The sequence below is a fragment of the Callithrix jacchus genome, chromosome 8 (genome assembly GCF_049354715.1).
Source record: "Callithrix jacchus isolate 240 chromosome 8, calJac240_pri, whole genome shotgun sequence".
In the NCBI taxonomy this organism is placed as follows: domain Eukaryota; kingdom Metazoa; phylum Chordata; class Mammalia; order Primates; family Cebidae; genus Callithrix; species Callithrix jacchus.
The window spans coordinates 68,288,493-68,310,945 of record NC_133509.1 but is presented as its reverse complement, the minus strand read 5'-3'; the positions used below and the strand labels follow the sequence as shown (position 1 = coordinate 68,310,945).

Genomic DNA, 22,453 nt, shown 5'->3' with positions numbered 1-22,453 from the left:
AAGAGAGAAGACACCGGTTAGCGGGACTAGGCGGCCTGTCACCCGCGGGGGCTGGGGCGGGAGCAGGGCAGGCGTTGGTGCTCATCACCAGCTTCACCATCACCGTCAGAGGACTGAAAGCCAAGTTTCTCTCGGCTGAGGGCCTGGATCAGCGGGACGGCTACTCAAAGAGTGGGCCGTGGACCCACTGCACTGGCGTCATCTGCCCACCTGTTGCAGATGCAGACACTCTGCTCCCACCCAGGTAGATTGAATCAGGTTCTGCATTGGAATATGACCCCTAGGTGATTCTCAGGCACATTCAAGTTTGAGAAGTCCCGCAAACATACTGAGGGAGTCAGGTTAACTAACCTGGAATAAGGCCTGTTACAGAAAAAGGGTAGCATGCAAGGTGACCTAGAGAGTCTGCGCTTTCCCTTGGTGAATATTTGTTCATTACTGAGAGCCACTCTCCCTCTTTCTATTATATTTGTTCATTACTGAGGGCCACTCTCCCTCTTTCTATTATATCTCTTTTTATTATGAATTATTATTATTGGCAGGGTTTCCCTCTGTCCCCCAGGCTGGAGTGCAGCGGGGTGGTCACTGGTCACTGCAGCCTTGCCCTCGCTGGCTCAAGTGATCCTCCTGCCTCAGCCTCCCAAGTGGCTAAGACCACAGGTACCCACCACCACACACCCGGCTAATTTTTGTATTTTTTGTAGAGACATGGGCTTTGCCATGTTGCCCAGGCTGGTCTCAAACTCCTGTGTTCAAGCAACCCGCCCACCTTGGCCTCCCAAAATGCTGGGATTACAGGCGTGAGCCACTGCACCACCTCACTGGATGTCTTATTTTTATTTACTTGTCTCTTCTCCTACTAATATATAAGCTCACTGGGGCTAGGAATTTTTCTTTGTTTTGTTCACAACTACATACTATATTAAAAGGGAGCAGAGACTACCAATTTTGTAACTTTTTATGTCTTTGTCAAGAACGTTTGAATTAATGCAATTTAGGGATAGGAAAACAATGAAGATCTGCCTTGAGTACTCTGCTCTCCTTCTGCCTCCCTGAAGCTGGGTCTGGAGGAAGGAAGGGATACATGCTTATGATGCTGGAGCGCAGGTGCTCTCATGGTAGGGGGTTGTGGTCAGGAAAACCTAGCGGCCACATTTTAGGGAGAATAGATTTTCCCAGTAACACAGCCTCTGAAGATTTATGGATGAAGCCTGGCTGGCAGCCTGGACTAGAAGCTGTGGTCTTTGCCTCCCCTTCTGTAGCAGAAGAGGTAGGGTTAGAAGAGGTTTAGGGTTTTCTTGCAGCTGTAAAATCCTACAAATTTGGTGCTCCCTGGCCTTATGTGTGTCTCTGGAAGAGGGCTGGGGATGGGAGAAAAAGCAAATTTTTATATTAACTTTCCTGTGTCCCAAAGAACTACTCAGGAAGTCTGCTTCCCCAAAAGAAATGAAAATGCATGGATTTGCTCTGCACAGATTCAGGAAGTAAGTAACAGTCCAGCACCCTGAAGGAGGCACTGATGGAGGCCATTAAGTATCCTACTTTAGAGGCTCAGTCCCAGCCTGGTGGGAATGTGAATATTTGGGGCTCAAAGTCACAGGCTGTCTTGGAGCTGGCCCAGTAGAGGCCAAGAGCTAGCTAGGAGGTTAGAGCAGGGCTCCCTCTGTGTGGCCAGTGGACTGACATTAAGTGATTGCTAACAGCAACAAATCTTTTTTTTTTTTAATTGAGGCAGAGTCTAGTTCTGTCGCCAGGCTGGAATATAATGGCGCTATCTCAGCTCGCTGCAACCTCCACCTCCTGGGTTCAAGTGATTCTCCTGCCTCAGCCTCCCGAGTAGCTGGGACTACAGGCACCCACCACCATGCCCAGCTAATTTTTGTATTTTTAGTAGAGACAGTGTTTCACCATGTTGGCCAGGATGGTGTTAATCTCCTGACCTTGTGATCCACCCACCTCTGCCTCCCAAAGTACTGGGATTACAGGTGTGAGCCACTGGGCCCAGACTTTCTGTATATTTTTAAAAAGAGATCTGTCAGATCTCAAAAGCACTCTCCCTTTCTTCTGTGTGTAGATATATACACACAACTATATATATATATGTGTGTGTATATATATATATATACACACATGTATTTATACACACAACTATATATATATGTGTGTATATATATATATATACACACATGTATTTATACAGCACCACATACCTATATGTATATACATGTATAGTACATACGGGTATGTAGCGATGTACAATTACATACGTGTGTGTGTGGAGAGAGAGGAGGAGACTCAGTAATAACTTGATGTGATATATGTATCTCTGAAATATGGCCAGTGGCTTTGCCTCTGATGACGGCCCCCTGGCCGTGGCCCACCCCCATGTGTGGTGGAGAAGCCATCACTGCAGAACATGGAGAAGAAGGAATAATACCTGTAATACCTGAGGTGTCTTTAGAGTCTGACTCAGAGTCGGATGTCTCCGAGGATTCGGAAGTTTTCTCCGGCAGATGGGGGAGCTGTGCGATGTCCATGGGTGTGTCCTTGTACTCAGGATTGCTGTGGGAGGGAGGCATTGGTCAGGAGTGCAGACACCCATTCTGCATGGTTTGTTTGGACCATCTTCTCCCCAACTTCTTTGTCCCAGACGTCTGGAGTTTAGAAAGTTTCAAAGACTAAACATGAAATCATTTCTCGGCTCTTCATGGCATTTTACGGAAGCTTGGCTTGCATGTGCCAGGATACATGTGCACCCTGCTGCAATGATCAAATATCCAAATGCTACATGAAAGCCATGTAGAAACTTTTAAGTAATCAGGTGCCACTGGGGGTCACGGAACTGTGCTGCTTGACAGTCCTCCCAGGGTAATACCTGGGGGAAGGGAGGATGAGAGGTACCCTCAACAATTCATTCCCATGCCTCCCGGTGTGGCCTGTCTTCTCCTGGGCTCTTAATGAGTCCATGGCCTGAGTACTCTTGTCTTGGCCCCTTGATGTAGCTTCTCAGCTGCTCAGATGGCTCCCACACTATTGGTGGGGCGGCAGAGCCCTTGATCTGACAGATGCACAGGTGCACCAAGGGCTGCATGGATTATGGCTATCGAACAAACACACCCATTACAATCACATTTTCATCTGCTCATGTGGTGTACACCTGTGGCTTGTTAGCTGGAAATCTGATTGCAGTGGGGAAAGTCCCAGTGTGAAAGAGGCCTTGCCAAAAAGATCTAACCTCACTTGCACAAATGTGCTTAATTTTTGTTCTATTTTTAATTCGGAAACAAGGCTTTTCTGGAAGAGAGAGCATGTTAAGCCAGTTTGACCTGTCTTCTGGAAATGCCACTCTAAGGCCACCGGATATATGAGGAGAGTAGGCTCCTATAATCTGAAGGCACAAGGAAATCCTCCTGCTTCAAAATGGGAAATGCCTCTTCTATTTTTCCAGAACAGCTAACCAGGAGAGACTTAAAATGGATGATCACTGACTCATTTGCTGATCTCTAGCAAAACTCCTATAGTAAAGAGTCACTATTTCAGTAACTACTCTAAAAGTGCAAATGTTTCTGCGAGGGGTAATTCACTAAAATGGACTATCAGGCATTTACTCCTTAGTGTGAATTGGCTTCAGCAGCAAAGCTTTCCCTAGATAATCAGATGAGACTAATGGTGGGAAGGTGGACTTAGCATGGGATTGCATGCCATGCCAACTCCGACTAACAGTCTATAGTTAGGTGTTATGACGGAATGGGAAGAAGACTGGAGGAGCAGTGATTTCAGAACAGGGCAGGACAAACCTGGATTGGGGCCCAGGTGCAAGGGTCTGGGAAGGAGGAAGTGGCATGAAAGTATTACTCAGGGAAGAATGAAAGACAAGAATGTGGGAGAGAAAACCAAACTTGTGCAGTTGCTGTTTTGCCAGGGCCACATCATTTTCTTCCTAGATCTCTAGCCTATGGAAGTGATACCAGTGAATGGCTATCTTGGTGGCGTTTCCCCTGCTAAAGCCCATCTACATTAGTCTTTGGGGGCTCAAAGATCACTTGTCCTACAACTTACAGTCCCTTATCACTGACTTCAGGGAGGGTGTTTAGGTCAGCTGAAACAGGTCTTCTGTGCCTGAGACTGAAGCTTTTGAGGTTGAAGACTGGTCTCTGATACCTCAGCTTCCTTCCTATCCATATGGATTTGATGGAATAGAATCACCAAAGCTCATGAGTTTATACCATCTGATCCTGGGCTAGACCAATGGTATTCAGAGATTGACTACTTAAGTCTTCTTACTCTTTGCATTTGTGGGCAGAGGAGGAAGTCATGAGGCATATGAGGCAGTGGGAAGGATCCAGATAGGAAGAAATCTCATGGAATGGGAGTAAAACCACAGAGATGACTTCTGTACCTATGATTCATCAACATGGGAGACAGACACTGCTAGCCCCAGGGTGCCTGTTACTAGCGTTTAATTCTTAATGGCGATGGGTCTCCTTGTCACAGTATCATTTTGCCTAGCAAAAGAATATCAGTGCCACAAGACACTGTTTTCTGTCTGGCAGATGAGTTTTTATAGCCACCTGCATTGCATGTAGTAATTATTCCATAAAACTCTGTACAAGGGTTCCTTGATATCAGAACTCATTCCGAACACATCACACACATGGGGACTTTGCATGGAAGTTAGGCCTTGGAGAAAGCCGCATTCAATACACACACTTTTACCTTTAGAGAGAATTAATGTAGAGCAGAAGAGGTCAAAAAAGGAAATAGCAAGTAGATAAATGAAGACTCTTTTAAGTGGTGCACATTAAGGCCCTCTCTAGAGCAATAATCGTTAGTGTCTGATTGATATGCTGTTGGTAGCAAGCACATTCATGCCTTCAAGTCACCACCAAAGTATCTGAACACACTCAGAAGGACCAGTGTGCTGATGAGCCATGGCTGTTAGCTTCTCAGCTCCATTTTGCTGTCTCAAAGAAAAATGGGATTCAGGTACTCCCTGTCTAAATTATCCGCCAAAGGGTACCAACTTCCATTCATAAGACCTATTGGAAATTTTCCTACTCAGACCACGTGTGGCTCTGCTTGGTGGCTTTAGCCCAGGAGAAGCCAGAGACCAGAATGATGAGGGTGGGAGAGAGCCAGGCCAAGTGCTGTGATAGCTTCATGCCAGGATGGGTGGAGGACCTCCTAGAAAGCCTGCCCCCAAACTCAGATGGCCAAGTCTGTGGGTCTTGGTTGCTTTTCTGCTGGTTTGAATCCAAAGGCAGAATGTAGATTGGGAAGGCGAGAGAAGTGGTGTCTCACACCAGAATTTAGAAAGCTTGGGCTCACTTGTAGCTATAACATTAAGGGCACATTTTAAGAGCAGTAAAACTTGCCCAAGATCACAACACAGTGGGCCAGAAAAAGATTCAGTTTTATACCACTATCGTCTTGATTCTGGCAAAGCAACTCACTTTGTTGACGAAAACTTTACTGCCCAGGGAGTCAAACCCTATGTAATATGCTAAGGGCATTAAAGGGATGAAATATAAGAGGAATAGAATATTCCCTGCCACTTTCCTCCCATTCCTTCTACTTAATTTTCTTTTCTTTTCTTTTTTTTTTTTTTTTTGAGACGGAGTTTCACTCTTGTTACCCAGGCTGGAGTGCAATGGCGTGATCTCGGCTCACTGCAACCTCTGCCTCCTGGGTTCAGGCAATTCTCCTGCCTCAGCCTCCTGAGTAGCTGGGATTACAGGCACGTGCCACCATGCCCAGCTATTTTTTTGTATTTTTAGTAGAGACGGGGTTTCACCATGTTGACCAGGATGGTCTCAATCTCTTGACCTCGTGATCCACCCGCCTTGGCCTCCCAAAGTGCTGGGATTACAGGTGTGAGCCACCACGCCTGGCCCTCCTTTTACTTAATTTTCACAAGGACTGGAGTGTGTGAATGTGTGTGTGATGGGGGGTTGGAGGGTGGGGGAGGAAATGAGGAGATACTCTTTGAATGCTTCAGCTGTAGTCCAAAGTCTATGTCCTTCTGGCCTAAGCATTTGTGGGAAAACCAAAGCAACTTCTTCAGTGTGGATATTGTTGATGGGTTTGACATCAGATGGTAAGAAAGGCAAATTTGTATGTGATGTATTCATAGCTTTGAGGTAGACCTCTTTGAGATTCTGGATGTTTGAATGAGTCCAAAGATGCTTTACCCCACGTCTTTGATCATTTCTCCTCAGTGTGAGGAATCTCAACCCGCATCCTTATATTTCTGTCCCTTTTGATCTGGTCTAACAGAATTTACAGTCCTTGGATGAACTAAATGCTGACAGACCAAGAATTACTGAAAATCTTGCAAGTCCCTTCTAACATAGTTCGATCTTCTCACATTTATTTGAATCTTGTGGAAACAACAGCAGAATTGCCATGAAATTCCACCCGAGGTACTGTCAAAAGATAATACTCACGACATGTCAGCCATTAACCATAGGGCTGCATATTTTACAACTGGGACAGAAATAGAAAAGAAGTAAAAATATACCTAAGAAGGTAATTCACCCAGATGATATTCTTCTCATTTGCATTCTTGGCGTTAATAGCTATGGTGGCACTGGACTGTATCCAAATATATCCTCCATTCTTCTGCATCCAACGATAGTACTTTGTCACACACTGACCCTTATTCAGCACTGGGGAGAAAACAAAACAAAACAGGCACTGTATTAAGACTGGAATCAAACAACTTTTTTTAAATCTCTACAAAACCTCAAGCCTAAAAATGGGAGGACCTGCACCAAGCCAGGGCTGGCCCTCTGTATGCTTAATGTAGAATGCCATTAGAAGGACAAATGAAATCAACACTTCAGTGAGATGGCAGCTCTGGAGCCAGGGTTACTGCATTTGTAGCAGGACTTCATTCTGTTTTGGGCAGCCATGGTGTGAAAAGAATGAAAAGACTACAAATCTTTTTGGCTCACGGAATACCTAATGCAGTGTGGATATTGTTGATGGGTTTGACATCAGATGGTAAGAAAGGCAAATTTGTATGTGATGTATTCATAGCTTTGAGGTAGACCTCTTTGAGATTCTGGATGTTTGAATGAGTCCAAAGATGCTTTACCCCACGTCTTTGATCATTTCTCCTCAGTGTGAGGAATCTCAACCCGCATTCTTATATGTCTGTCCCTTTTGATCTGGTCTAACAGAATTTACAGTCCTTGGATGAACTAAATTTATATTGGTCAGTCGGGGGAGATTCTGGTGAGACTTCGCTGAACGTTGGAACAAAATAAATTCCCCAGTGGAGTCAGAGAGAAACACTGGCCTAAGGGAGGCACAGAATTGACTTGGCTGGAGCCAAACAGAGTGACAGCTCCACACAGACTCTGAAATATGGCCCCAAATGAAGGAACAAGTAAAAACAATCAGTAATGTGAAACGGTGCCATTAAATATCCACTGAAAGAAAGCTTTAAAATGCAGATGTTAAAAATGATACTTTAACCAAAATCTCGCCAAGTTGAAATTGATTTGATTTGTATCTGGGTACTCCTGAGCTAGTAAAAGGGGAAAGTGCAGTAAATCATCCCCTGAAATAAAGTGCTGTGGATGGGAATGGTTTAAAAGGGTGCCGGAAATGTGGAAAACCTGCTGTTATTACTTGGCTACGGATCGCAGCAACTCGGCACCCCCCAAAAGCTCACCAGCTGGCTGGCCACTAGAGGGCAGTGTGCACTCATCTACGTCGCCCATTTTTGGCATGTCCTTGTCTCCGTCTGCTAAAATGAAAAACCTCTAACTGCTGTAATAAATTTGGCTAAATTAGCTGCTAAATGGTTATCTCAAGTAATATGTATTTGCATTAATCATCTTGCTCTAAACCAGAACAAGCCAGAGTCCTAAAGACGTAGTAAATTCATATTGTCCATTTAATTACGGCTAATAAGTGCTTCATATACAATAGTTTCATGAAGTACATTTAGATTTTTTTTTAGGGGGGTGGATGGGTGTAAAGGGAAGTCACTTTGGAAAAGAGCTGTGTTTAAGGCTGTTGAAGCTCTTCTCATCATTAGCCATTTCACTGGCTCTGAAAGTGCTCAAAAATCACACGTCCATCGATTATATCCATAAACATATAAACTTGGAAGGTTTTCTTCCATTCTCCTTTATTTTTTTCTCGCAGCACACTAACTGGGCGGTTATAAAATCTGGCAATTATGTCTTAACTGTGAGTTGAAAAAGTCTTACTTTGATGAATGTTTCAAATCATAACAAGTTTCATTCTGGAACTCCTCACAAGTTCAGAGTGTCTTTCAGGCCCGGAACTGTCACCTTCTCTTGGTGGTGGGGCTCCACAGGTTGCATTGTTCTCTGCTTCTGTAGGCAATTGTAAGTTCTGCCATTCTGCATGCATGGCTTCCCAGGCTACAAAACCGTGTGGTGAAGCTGAAAGCAGTAAAATACTAACTCCGCCATACAGCTCTTCTGTCAAACTATTGTTGCATGCAACAAGATGTGCTTTTCTTCAAATCCTCTCAGCCTGCTTCACTATTCATAGGTAACGATGGGTTATATAATTCTGTCCACTATTTTCACCGAGAAAACTTCCAGCACCCCAGTCAGTGGTTGGGGGTATAAATCTGTCTGCTTTGTATCCGAAATGAGGAATAATTCCAACTGGTTCTAGTATGTTGAACAAAGGCAAAGAGACTAAGAAGCCCTTTTTAGAATCACATGATTACATTGAGATGGCAGGCCAGAGCAGCACAGCCTGCCTGGGAGTTCTAGACTAGAATTTGATCAAAAGCAGGCAACATTTTAAAAAGAATTATCTCCAGTATACAAAGTATAGAAAGGGGCAAAGGGATAAAGGAGTTACAATATCAAATTAGAATCTGCAGAATCAATGTAAATATCAGCCCACCTCCTTCCTGATAATACTTTCTCTTAATAAAATCCCAGTTTGGAAATGGATATCCAGTCAAGTGTTTGACCTCCGTGGTAGTCTGCACGTATGTGTAGTGAAGGGGGCCCAAAGGCTTCTTTGCTAAGGGATTGTATGGTGTCATCTTTTTGAGTTAGGGTGGGATAACTCTGGGTCTGCTTAAATGGACGTGTGTTTCCTGAGAGTATAGATCCAGCATTCATTTGTTAGGGCCCATGAATACAATAATACAGCTTGCTTTATCACCCAGGCCAAAGGTCAGCTAGCAAAGAGAGGAGACCTAAATGTGAGAGAGGCAGGACAGGTGACTTCCGGTGTGAAGGGGTATCTGTAAAAAGACTGAAGGGGGTCTGGGTGTGGTGGCTACGCCTGTAATCCCAGCACTTTGGGAGGCCGAGGCGGCTGGATCACCTGAGGTCAGGAGATCGAGACCAGCCTGACCAATGTGAGGAAACCCCGTCTCTACTAACAATACAAAATTAGCTGGCATGATGGTACATGCCTGTTATCCCAGCTACTCAGGAGACTGAGACAGGAGAATCACTTGAACCCAGGAGGTAGAGGTTATGGTGAGCTGAGATTGCACCATTGCATTCCAGGCTAGGCAACAAGAGTAAAACTCTGTCTCAAAAGAAAAGAAAAAGACTGAAGGGGAAGGGAATTGCTCAAGGCTTTCTTGGGCTTCCTTGGGGAGTCAGGGAGCCACTTGATCGCCCTTGACTTTCTGTGGTGAATACCACCACCCTATGGTGGGTTTGGGAGCCCACCATAGGCAGCTGAAGAAGACAAGTTTGACCTGACCTGTGGTTTACCCTGGGCCAGTCTGACAGACAGAATTCCTAAAGGGTAGACATTCTTCCTTGGTCTTAGATCATAACTCTTTCCTAGGGATTAGTGTTTTCTGAATGAGAACCCCCAGGCGCCAGTGGGAAACTAGATAACTATAGATACAGTGCAGAGTCAGGACAAAATATTTACCAAAATATCATCAACTTGCTTTCAGTTTGCAAGAGATCTTGTAAAAGAAATCATAACATTTGGGAGGCCAAGGCAGGTGGATCACTTGAGGCCAGGAGTTTGAGACTAGCCTGGCCAACATGGCGAAACCCTGCTTCTACTAAAAATCCAAAAATTAGCTAGGTGTGGTGGTATGCACCTGTAATCCCAGCTACTAAGGAGGCTGAGGCACAAGAGTCATTTGAGCCTGGGAGGCAGAGGTTGCAGTGAGCTGAAATTGAGCCACTGTACTCCAGCCTGGGCGACTGAGTGAGACTCCAACTTAAAAAAAGGAAAAAAAATCATAATGGAATTTAGCTTCTTTAACAAATGAACAGGAAATACTTTTTGCTTGCGCCTCCAGAATATAAATTTGTGACTCTGGGATGAAGCTGCTTTTCTTGGGAAAAAAAAAAAGTCCTATTGGCAAATCAGTTGGATCATTCCAGCTGCGCCAGAGGCAGGATCTGACAGCTTTTCCTGAGCTCATGTGGTCCTAATCAGCTCAAGAAGAAAAGCCACCTTGGTGCCAGTTTGAGAGAGATTTTTAGTATGTAATAAATTAGAGAACTTGAAAAACACAGAAAAAACTTTTTTGATTCTCTTTAATCCTGTGGCAGTTGTTTTTTAAGTTTTAGATTTAGAAAGCAGTGAGAAAGGAGAAAATCTTTGTATCAGTTTATTTCATAAAATTCCTTTTGTGGGGAATAACAAAAATAACCACCATGTGAGTTACTTGATATGCAAGTCCTTAAAAAGATAGTGAATTGTCCCTTGAAAAGAGATAGATGCTTATCACACCAGTGAGCCTGGGAGTAAAGTCATAACCATGTCTGCAAACTATAAAGGAAAAGGAGCAGAAGGAGAGGAAGGAGAGAGGTTCTGTTTGGAATATCAATCTTTGCCATATGGTCTGGGTACTTCTGAGATGTAATGTGGTGTCTTTTTTTCGGTTTATCCCAAAGTTTACGTTTTTCTGTCTAAAATTTTGGGGCTGAGTAGCCTGTGTGTCACTCGTTGAATTCACTGATCACATCAAAGCATCTCTAGAATCACATCTTTAAAGTTGTACTCTAGAAATTACTTTTAGTTTGAGGATCCCAAGACTTTTAAATGGCCTCTTGGATTTTACAAAGGAGACCTCAAGACAGAGAGAGGGTAAATACACTTGCGTAGGTTCACTTAGAATCTCGAATGGTCTCAGACATACTGGGAACATCTGTGCTGGCACATAGGAACACATTCCTTGCTACTCTGAAGCCTAGGGTGTAACCAGTTGCTTTTGGCTGTTGTTGCTGTAAGGAAAACCAGGAGGCTGCTCTCGGCACCGCCCCACCCTCCAAGTTATAGGTGCCTTGGAGTTATAAGCTGCGCTCTTCGGAGGACACAGGTGACCTTCCACTTGTGAGAGGAATACTATAGAGATGAACTGGGAGAGATTTTAATCCTCCCGGTCGACCTTTTCCAGCCTTGCTTAGCTAACAATTAGACTATTCCATGAGTCAGTGTGTCTTTGGCTGCTGAAGTCAAAATATTAACACCACACGCCTTTAACTGTGAAGGAAGTTGCAGATAGAGTTCACTCAAAGGACAACTGTAGAGTGCTTACATTTCAGAACATGTGACCTTTGACATCAAACACACGTTTCCCCTGCCCAACCCCCAAAGACTGGATGCTAAGTTTTATTGAATATCTTTTTAAAATGTCACCTGCTGTCTTGGTTTGAGCTTAGTGGTTGGAGGATACGAAATGTACTGCTCTGAGAGAATAATTCCTCTCCCTGCAAATCTGATGAACTTTTTGCCGAGGCGCACATCCACGGCCCTGCACACAGTTACCAACAGAGGGATTTCAGTTTTCCTTGGGAAAACTTTGTCCGCAGACACAGACTGATGACTGAAAGGACATAAAGGAAGCCAGTGTCTGTGGCAGGAACATAATTCTGGTAGTAAATCAAAACAAATCAGTACAAGTTTGCCTTCAGAAATATGGAGAAAAAAAGAGAACGTGGTCCCTTCCTGTTGGGCTGTTCTACAAAATCAAAGCCAAAGATTCTAAATAGTGAGTTAGTTGTGTCATAAAAAGAAGGAAGCAGTCTAATTCAGTTTGGAGAGGAGATGAAGAACACATATCAAAAGCGGTCTTTTAGCAAAGTGTCTCACAAAAGGACATTTTAGTGGTTTGCATATGCATTAAAAAGCTGCAAGACATGGTGCATTCAGGTAGGTATAGAATAAATAGGAAATGGTGAGATCATCGGAGATGCCACACTTCACATTCACACAGCCGAACAAAGAGCTTCATTATCGTCATGGCGATAGCAGGACGCATCTGTGGCGCCATTCACCCCCTCCTGGAGGTACCTTCCTCAGTGGCTGCGGAGAACGGAGAGCAGGTGCCTTCTGCTAGAAACTCAAAAATTATTTTTTAATTCACTAGAGTGTGTATCTGTGTGTGTAAGTGAGGGGGGTGTGCTAGAATCACACTTTCTACCTAATACCACAGTTGGGTGCTTAGCTGTAACCACTGGTTCTCTTTCTACATTCACAAAACTGGCAGATGAAACATGAAAAAGAATACTGACTCTTTAATCTCTGCTTCTCCACCTAAGGCCCAAGGCAGGCTGACAGGGAACTTCATTCTGGAAACAGGACTCTTTTTCTTTCTTTCTTTCTTTCTTTTTTTTTTTTAAATTCTGGATTACTTTTTCTTCGGCTTTTGAAAACTGTGGGCTATAGGGGAATGAACCTGACATAGACATAAAACAAGAACAAGTTTCCTTATCTAAAAAGTTATAGTCCTTGATGCTTACAGGAAGGTCATTTTCAAAACCCACAGGAGAAACACAATTATAGTCAGAAACTGCATTAAGTGCTTTATTTACTCGCAAAAGAGACAGTTTTTCATTTAGAACTGCTCATAGGATCAACCAAGGCTTTGATGCTATGCAGACTTTTCTATAGATTTTGCAATTAGGGAGCTAGATGTCTTAAATAGCAGGCATCCAGAAATTGGTTTTTAGGTTTTTTTTTTTTGTTTGTTAATCTATATGCTGAACAATATTTGGTAAAATTGAAGGATATTTGATACTTAATGTGAGTTATGAGCTTAAGGCCAGAAGACCTGTGGATGTTTTGTGAATGACGATGCATCATCTATGGATTTCCCCCGCAATACGCTAATGGCAGGCCCTGCTTGAATTGCCATCTGTGTGATTTACAACCTCCGGAGAGGTTTTTTTCCCATACCACTGCCAACTGATAGATTTTTATTAACTGTTAATATCGAATCATGCAGAAAACTTTTCATTGATTTAGAACGCATCAATTTAAGTGTAAAAAATAAATTCCCCTTTTCTTCATGATAATGTACTGAATTGGAGAGCAAGGTTTTAAACACCGATATTCTAGGACAAGAAGAGTAAAAATAGTTGTTGGCATGAGGGACATCCGAGATCACAGTATTTTACAAGCTGTTTTCAGACCAACCAGGGAGTTTCAGTCCCACTCATTCATTCCCTTCTCAACCTAAAATAGTTAAGGATAAAATATTTTTTTTTAGGACCTATACCTTCTCTTTTTTGGGGGATTTGTTATAAAAATGAGAAGCAGTGAACTCTTCAACATGGAATTAAGAAAGATTTAAGGGCTAGGAACTGAGGGAAATGGTGGATTTATTCAATCAATTTTTTTTTTTTTTGGAGTGCCTACTCTGTGCTAGTCACAAGGGGATATCAGAGTGTGCAAAAATGTGTCCTGGGCCTGTCCTCCTATGTCAGTCTCCATGAGTCTTGATAATTGCATTTCCCTAGTCAGTGATTGGTTTAGGTTTAGAATATGATGAAACACTGGGCAATGAAAGTCAAGTGGAAGTCTACTGTGAAAGGTTATTGAAAAAGTTTTATTCACTCTGGAAACAGGGATTTACCTCTACTTGCCTTTGAATGAGAAAGAGATGCTTATGAATCATTTTCACTAATAAGTTTATAACAGGGACAACTGTATGGCAGCTGGAATGGTGGCATGTAGGTCTGTGAAAGTGCAAGGAGGTCTGACTTGGGCTGGGTGAATTCTTTACCTCCCTTTAACAAAGAGGCATTTTTAAGTACTGAAGCAGTTAATCTGATTAGGGAGTAGGGAAAACTGAAAACAGACACAGGGATGATGTGGACCTTATACTCAGATTTATTTTGTCTCTGGTGGGCCTTGTGCTTCTGGAGGCGATCATTTTGTTAAATTCACTAAACATATATATTTTTTTCTGTGATGGAGTCTCGCTCTGTTACCCAGGCTGGAGAGCAATGGTGTGATCTAGGCTCACTGCAACCTCCACTTCCCAAGTTCAAGCGATTCTTCTGCCTCAGCCTCCTGAGTAGCTGGGATTATAGGCATGTGCCACCATGCCTGGCTAATTATTGTATTTTTAGTAGAGATGGGGTTTCACCATGTTGGTTAGGCTGGTCTCAAACTCCTGACCTCATGATCCTCCCAAAGTGCTGGGATTACAGGTGTGAGCCACCATGCCTGGCCTAAACATCTTTAAAAATAAATATATAAGTAGTGAGGCACAGGTATATAAAAACTAGTGTTTCAGAAAATCAGAAATATTTTCAGGAGCCCAGACAATTCCATTTGTTCATCCATTATGTAGATTTTTAGAAGTCCAAGTAGTTTGTTGTGAAAACATAGATTATTCCATGTAGCAGTCATTGTTGACTGTCCGATCAACAGCTATTCTGCCACTTCCTCCTGGACAACAGAAATCTAATTTTGGATTGCCTCCTCCTAACTTCCAGGAGAATAAACCTTGATTGTTTAAGCCACATATAGTGATTCTACCCCCTTGCCAGTGAGTGGCTTAGGCTTGCGCACTCCATGACACATGGGACTATAAGACACAAGGGGCTTTCCCTGCCTGCTGTGGTGTGGGGGTGAAACGCTTCTGGGAAGGTTTTCTGTGCTCTCCCAAATGAACACAAAACATTGATGGACCCTTTCCTCACTTTGGACATTGCCCTATGAGGAATTGATGATGGGAATGTTATTTTGATCTTCTAAACAAGTCTTTTGATCATGAAGAGAAAGTTAAGTCATATTTTTCTGGGATTTTCTGTTACTTGTAACCAGATGCATTCTAGCTGATATGCCCCCACCAAAAGTTCTAGGAAGCCAGAAAAGATGTGGGAGTTCATAAAGAGGTTTGAGTAACCTGATCTTTAGTGAACCCTGCATGTATGGAAAAACTGTTGTATGTTAGACACATGCAGAATTAAATCCTCTGCCACTTGGCTGGGTGTGGTGGCTCATGCCTGTAATCCCAGCACTTTGGGAGGCCGAGGCGGGTGGATCATTTGAGGTCAGGAGTTCGAGATCAGCCTGGCCAATATGGTGAAACCCCATCTCTATTAAAAATACAAAAGTTAGCTGGGCGCAGTGGCAAGCAGCTGTAGTCTCAGCTATTTGGGAGGCTGAGGCAGGACAGTTGCTGGAACCCAGGAGGCAGAGGGTGCAGTGAGCCAGGATTATACCATTGCACTCCAGCCTGGGCGACAGAGTGAGGCTCCATCTCAAACAACAACAACAACAGCCCCAAAAATCCTCTGCCACTCATTTGTGTTAAAAAAAAAAAGTTTGAATGAGGTTTTTTGAGATATGTAGAGTATCATTAAATAAATGTTTTCAGGAAACAGTTCAAAAATAGTTGCATAAGATTGAGAACAAGATGCCATTATAAGAAGTAATGGAATTGATTTTATTTAGGTTAATTGATTTAGGTTAAAATGGATGACTCAGAAGTATTGATTTTTTTTTCTTCTTCGGATCATGCCTTATAAGAGCAATGGGTTACTTTTTGTTGAATACAAAGTTTTTCAAAAAATATAACAAAAGCAGCTACTAATTGAAATAATAATAAGGAAATCCATGTGAGAATTTTATTAGAATGTGTCAGTCAAATCAAAGTTCTAGCTTGCTCTCTGGGGAGGCGGAAAAGATCACTGTGGATTCTGTCTCTCCTATGCTCTTCTAAGCCTGCAATGCCTGAGACCACTCCTCCATCTCTCTTGCCACCCTCTTTCAAAGTCCAGGGAAAATCTGCCTGCCCTGGGGCTTTTTCGCCATCCTCCCCTTGGTTGCTCTCACCTCTGGGGTTTCTGAGTTTTGCCCATTCATCTTAACAGACCTCATTTTATACCAGCTATTCAGAATTGGCTGTTTCATGCTGCCTTCTCTACTAGTATGTAAGCTCCTCGAAGGTGGAGACCACACCTTAGTGGTTTTTGAAACCTCATAGCAATGACACAGGCTTTGCATATGGTAAGTGCTCACGATGTTAGATGAACTTGAACAGTAACAAAACTTACTGCTCATAGTCATTCACACAGTCAAGTACACATAGGAAAATATTCACCTGAGGAAACAACCAGTAAGATCTTTTGCTTACTAGGTTGGATATTACTATCATGTATACTCTGTTAAATTTTTCCCATTGATATTTAAAACTTGACATCTTTGTAAAGAAGTCAGCTTCTTTATCAAGTAATCCTATTCTTGTTTCGTTTGAATACCGATCAAGTACCCTCAGAGTTATTTCACTGCTCACCTTTGGCTGCTAGTCTCAGAATTCATCCAATTTGAGAGGAAAAGAAAACTGAGATACTCAGTTTGGATTTACTGTTTACTTCACGTAAAATAGTGCCTTCTAAATACTAGAATGGTCTGTACTTTTCCAAGCTTTCACATACATGTGAGTCGGCTGGGGATCTTGCTACCTGCAGATTCTGACTGGGAAAAGCCTCTAATCCTGCGTCTCTGTGAGTTCGAGTTCCCAGGGGGTGCCAACGCCATTGCCCCACTGATGCACAGTGTAGCAAGCCCAGCAGGGATGTGCGCCTGGAGCTCAGCCCTCTCGCTGGTCGCTAGTCTCTGTACTTGCGTGCCTATGGACTTGAAAAGCCAAAACGAGCACTGTCTCTCTGTCGGTACCTACCATCACCACCTCCCCCACCAAAAAAAATAAGACAAAATAATACAAAATCACTCCTGCATAAAAACCTGCCTTTATCTTGTCTCCTTGTGACAGTTTTTTTTTTTACTTAAATGGCCAGGCACACGATGAAGGCTGACTTGGCTTCTGAAGAAAGTCAGACATGGTAGCTATTACATGCATTTCCTTTCATGGGAATTTTCATATTCATATGGCAGAAGGGGAAGGTCCAGGTTATTTGCTTTGGGGAGAGTCCAGCCAATGACCAGGTTGCAGCTAAATCCCTGAAGACCCACCCCTGAAGAAAGGCTGAGATCAGAAAACAGATCGCCTGTGCTATCTGCATTTGGCCCACCCATCAAACTTGCCACCTTCTCTCTTTCCTTCACTTGCAGCTTCCGTTTCTGTGTGCAGTGGCTGCATACCCAAACCAACAATTAAATTCCCCCTTTGTTTGTGTGGCAGATGACAAATGCATGGAGGACATCTTGTGTTGCCTAGGCAGGCAGGGCACTTACTTTGATTGATGCTTGGTTGTGGAAAAAAATGAGCTGGGAAGGAATTACAATAGAGGGCCTGCAGACTGGAAGGGGATATACTAATTAGTCCTGCATTAAGCAGTCTGCTTGCATTTGGCGATGAGACGCCTTCAGGAGGGAAGTGTAGGGGTTATTGATGCAAAACAGCATGGAATGCATTATATCAGGTAGCTGTATATTAGTTTTGTTAGAAAGTATAGAAGTTTATAATTAAGAAATAAACACTTAAGCTACTAGTTTTTTTTTTTTTTTTTCCCCCCAGAAACAGCCCCCAAGTGAATTGGATAGGCCATGCTTTTTAACTGCATATGATCTCAAAGACAATCTGAAGTCCTTCTGTCTTTCTGAAACACTCTTCCAGAGTTTTCTCAGGCTGGGTAAGGTGTTAGGAAGGAAAAAAAACTGCCACCACACCTACAGTCTCTGGCTCCTTTTCTCTGAAATCCCACAACTCCAGAGCCTTGAGCCTTGTTCGTGGAGCAGAACCTCATAAAGAGAAAGGAAGTTTTTCCCTAGGCCACCCTTTAAGGTTTTACAAAGTTGTTGCTGATTTGACCCACAAAGAACCCTAGGAATATCTCAAGACAGGGTCAGCTCCTTCTCTAGACAAAGGGCTGAATTAAATGGGAATAAAGAGCAGTGCAAAGCGCATCTCTGTTTGGTTTAGCATTCTATTTTTGGGGGGCTACAGGCAGAAGTAGTGTGGTACGTGGTTGTGCTGAAACCTCTCATAATTGAAGAGCCACACAGACACCATAGGTAACCGGAGTGTGTAGCTGTGGGAAGGTCCGAGTGATCATCTCCCAAGTCAGTACCTCCTGAGCAATGGAAAACTGGAGGGAAGAAAAGGTGAAGAGGCCCCCCAAAATTGCTAATATAAATGGTTTAAAATCCCTACTTTTAAATGTTGATTTGACCTAAAGAATTGGTGAAATTGGTTTTAAACAAAAGAAATCACATAGATCTTTGGTCACAGCATGAAAGAAAGGGCCCCTGAAACTCCCTTGGTTTTAGAGTGTGGTTCTACTAACCTATGATGTTGGTATCAATAATGTGATCCTTACTGATTCTTTATGTTGAAATCCATGAACTATCAGTCATCTCATGTTAACTTAGTGGAAGAGTAGATGGTCTAAGATCTTGGTTCAATTTATCAGAGTTGTAATCCTGGTACAACTGATATTCCTCTTTACTTTTCTTATTTTAGAGACAAGTTCATTTATGGATTTATAGATGCCTAGGCAAGGAAAAAAGATATAAGTGATAAAGATAGGATTTTTAGTTATCCAAGGCTAGTAAGTCTTTTAAAAAAAGTTTTATTGATAAACTGGAGCATAAGACAGATAGTTAAAAATCAGAAATATTATCAGATGACTATAACCTATCTTTCAGGACAGAACCAGGAATTGCGCCAATAGCTCTAGGAAGAAAAACTAAATAGTTAATGTGGTTTATTTTTTAACCATCCCTTTGTTTTAGAATTCTATCTTATTCTTGACCTGATTCTATGTCGCCATGACCTTCTCCTGCCAAGAAGGCACAGTTGAGTCCTCCTTCGGTAATAGCCTAGGGCTTTGGACAAGCAAGATGCTGTGCTGGCTTTTTGCCTTTTCTTCCAGTGTTTACACAACCAGGACTTATTACATGCTCTGTCATTTTGTTACTGGGCTGGCTTTGGTTTGAGAATTAGGTAAACATCAGACATTCCATCACACAATTTTAGACTCAATCTTACTTTATAATGATGTTAATGTTTATTGTACAAAGCGAGATGCATTTGTATATTTTAGCATTTTATTTCAGTCACAGAATGCAAAACCTGACATTGGAATCAGTTTGATTTTTTGTGTGTGTGATTGAAGATATTAAGCACTACAAGAACGCTGAAATTTCAATCTGATTAGGATCAAACTTCTTCAGGATCAAAATGCTCTTTTTCCTCCCCCTACAGTTTTACTAATTGTGTGCTACTTGACATTGTGGAGTTATTCCACAGCATGATAGCTAAATATGTGAAGTGTATTTTACTATGCAGAATTATCAGCTCATTCTATTTGTTTTTCATGTGTTTAAGGTTATTAAAAGAACTCAAAATTAGAAGCCATGTATATGAGTTAAGAGAATGAACCCAATCATTGTTAGTAGGCTGAATCATAAAGCAATAGCCAGTATGTCAATATCAAGTAATGAAAAAAATCACAGAATTTGAAAGCATACCTTCTCTGTTTATTAGTTGGCAAGATACCAGAAAAATTAGGAGAATAGCACAATAGTGAATGGTGGAGTGGTTTATTTTCAGCACTCTCAAATTATTCTGGCTACGGAAAATGAGATAAAAGTAAATCGGAAAGAAAGGCATCAAACATATTTGTTGGAGACCTTTGCTTAATGGGGAGAAATGAACTGCCCTCACTCACTGTTCCTGAGGAATTGTGTTTCTTCAAGCTGTAAATCAAATCCCAGAGAGACAGCATGATGTTTTCCAAATAATAACTGAGGAAGACAAAGTTCTTTTTTTTTGGTCAGCATCAGCTTTCTGAATTTAGCCCTTAATTAAGATTCCAAAATGAGACGGCATCCCCCCTCCACACACATGGTCTATGACAGTGTCCTAAAAACAATACATTCATTTGTGAAGTCTGGATCTCTAGCCTATATTATTCCAAAAATAGATCCATGGCTTCTTCCAAAGATTATGATTTTTCTCCATTTTCTCTAAACTCTGAGCAATGAAGAACCTGATGTTTCTTTTCAGGAAACTGCATCATTTTTCCCCAATTAATCGAAGAGCCATCTGCTTCTATGATACACAACACCCATTCATGCTCAGCAACAAGTGTGTTCCCTAAATCCCTGGTGTGCAATATCAAAACACACGCTCTGTGTTGGGAATAGAATCTGCTGTGTTGGAGGCAGGCTCTTTCCAGATGCGTGGTATATACAGATTCTGACTCTGAACTTGGTTCCATGTCAGTGTTGTGCTAACACAACACTGACACAGGGTTAAAAACACAGTACAGGATATTCATACTTTGAGACTCTGGCTAGCTCGACGTCTCCATGGTTTTGAGTATGCAATGAAGAAATAATTGCAATGGGCACGAAAGAAATGAAATAACTCTCTTTGACCATGATAAGAAAGGGGAGAGGAAGCAAATATTTTTTTGCATAAACACTTCAGCTTTAGGCTGTGCCATCTCATTTGTGGTACCTTGCATATACATCCATGGGTTGTTTAAGATGGGGATCTGTTGTAAGAAACGTGTCGCTAGGCATCATTGTGTGGATATCACAGAGTGCACCACTTACACAAACCTAGATGGCGTAGTGTACTGCATGCTTGGGCTGTAAGGTATAGGCTATTGCTCCTAGACCAAAACCTGTACAGCGTGTTACTATGCTGAATACTGTAGGCAGCTGTAATACAGTGGTAAGTATCTGTGTATCTAAACATAGAAAAGCTACAGTAAAAATACAGTATGATAATCTCATGGGACCATCATCATATATATGGTAGGTAGTTGACCAAAATATGGCTAAGTGGCATGTGACTGTATTTTAACTCAGAGGTCCAAGCTGGGATTAGAACCTTCTAGGGACATAGCTGGGGGCAGGGGGAGGAACTCATCTTTCAGGAAGAGTCTACTGAATGCTCATAAAAAGGGCCACCAGATCAGTGCTATAGTCAGACCCCTTCCATGGACAGCGTGAACAGCCCTGGCTGTGGGAAGTGGGCTCTGCACAATGCTGCTGGTGTGTTGCTGGCCCAGACACATCACCGATGCTCCCGCTTTGCTCACATGCACAGAAGGTCTTTTGGAGCCTGTGGCTTGGAGGCTGGGAGCCATATCCAAAATGCTGAGATTAGTTACCATCTCCCAGGAATTGAGGGATGGAAATACCTACTCCTCTGAATAACTCTCTTTCCAGAAACAGTGAAAACACTGATTTCGAGAGCTGCTGTCTCCACACGATGTGCTCTGCTCCATCTCCCTGGCTTGCCCCCTAAGTTTTCTGGCTGGGCAAGTAGGCATTTTTATAAGGCTCTGGCTTATTTGAACTTGTCTTCTCCTATGTGTATTTTGAAACTGAGACCACAAATTTCAGAGTGGAAGTTGCTCTCCAGAAAAAGAAAGGGTCAAGGAAGCACTTCAGACAGAGGTTCCCCCACCACTTCATAGGAGAGACAGTGCAAGACACCACAGAATTCTGGGTGAGTGCCTAAAGATCCAGCAATTTCTCTGGGCCTGAGGTCCAACTTTCAATCTAATTCTAACACAAGTTGAAATGATTTACGTCTCACTTTTTCTCACTGTACACTGACAGTCATCTGAAATGTACACAGGAAAGATGAAGGGAAAAGTCAGCACTGACACCAAATGAGCCTCAGAGAGAGCTGACATTAGCCCAGGTTATTCCCCCACACAGAGGTACTTACAGTCCAAATGACTATGCCTGATGCCCTCCACGTCTTCAGCATGGATGAAGTGGTAGCATCTCTTCCCTACGATATCTACAGGGGTCAGATCCATATAATCACTAATCCTACAAAGAGAAGAACACAGGCTGGAATTCAGAAGGGAGGAAATATAAAGAAACTGTCAAATAACTTAGAAACAGATCTACTGACATAGTTCATTATACTACTGTACCTGTGAGGAGGTGGCACTGTGAAGGAAAACCCTTTATAGATAAGATTATTTCTTTAACACATAACAATCTTTTTCAAAAGTAGGAAATGTGTAGATAGAGCAATGGTGTTTAAATAATTAGATAGGTTTTTCTCTTTCTTTGGCATTAAGAATGCACATTTAGACAACATAATTTCATGAAATTATTGAGAATCAGTAACAATGCAATATCCTCATTACAGGCCAAGATAATTCAAGGTTACATAATAAAATAAAAACATGTTATGTTTATACCAAATGATTAGAGACACCTTTCATTTAAACAGATTGGTCTTCTATTGGGTATTTCCATGAAAAAGGGCTTCAGCAGCTTCTTGGCA

At 42.4% G+C, this 22,453-nt stretch overlaps 1 protein-coding gene across 14 annotated transcripts in view; it reads right to left on the bottom strand.

Annotated features, from left to right (window-relative positions):
* The window catches only part of NPAS3 (neuronal PAS domain protein 3), an 870,070-nt gene that overhangs the window by 4,481 nt on the left and 843,136 nt on the right, over positions 1-22,453 (bottom strand). For 10 of the 14 annotated variants that reach the window (XM_035262010.3, XM_035262011.3, XM_002753796.7 and 7 more), the window contains 3 exons: positions 21,881-21,987; positions 6,521-6,668; positions 2,438-2,562 (listed from right to left, as the gene is read on the bottom strand). In XM_035262010.3, coding sequence (XP_035117901.2) covers positions 2,438-2,562; positions 6,521-6,668; positions 21,881-21,987 — 380 coding nt within the window. The remainder of the gene's footprint in view (positions 1-2,437; positions 2,563-6,520; positions 6,669-21,880; positions 21,988-22,453) is intronic. The other 4 variants (XM_035262012.3, XM_054239866.2, XM_078334760.1 and 1 more) reach the window with 1 other exon arrangement.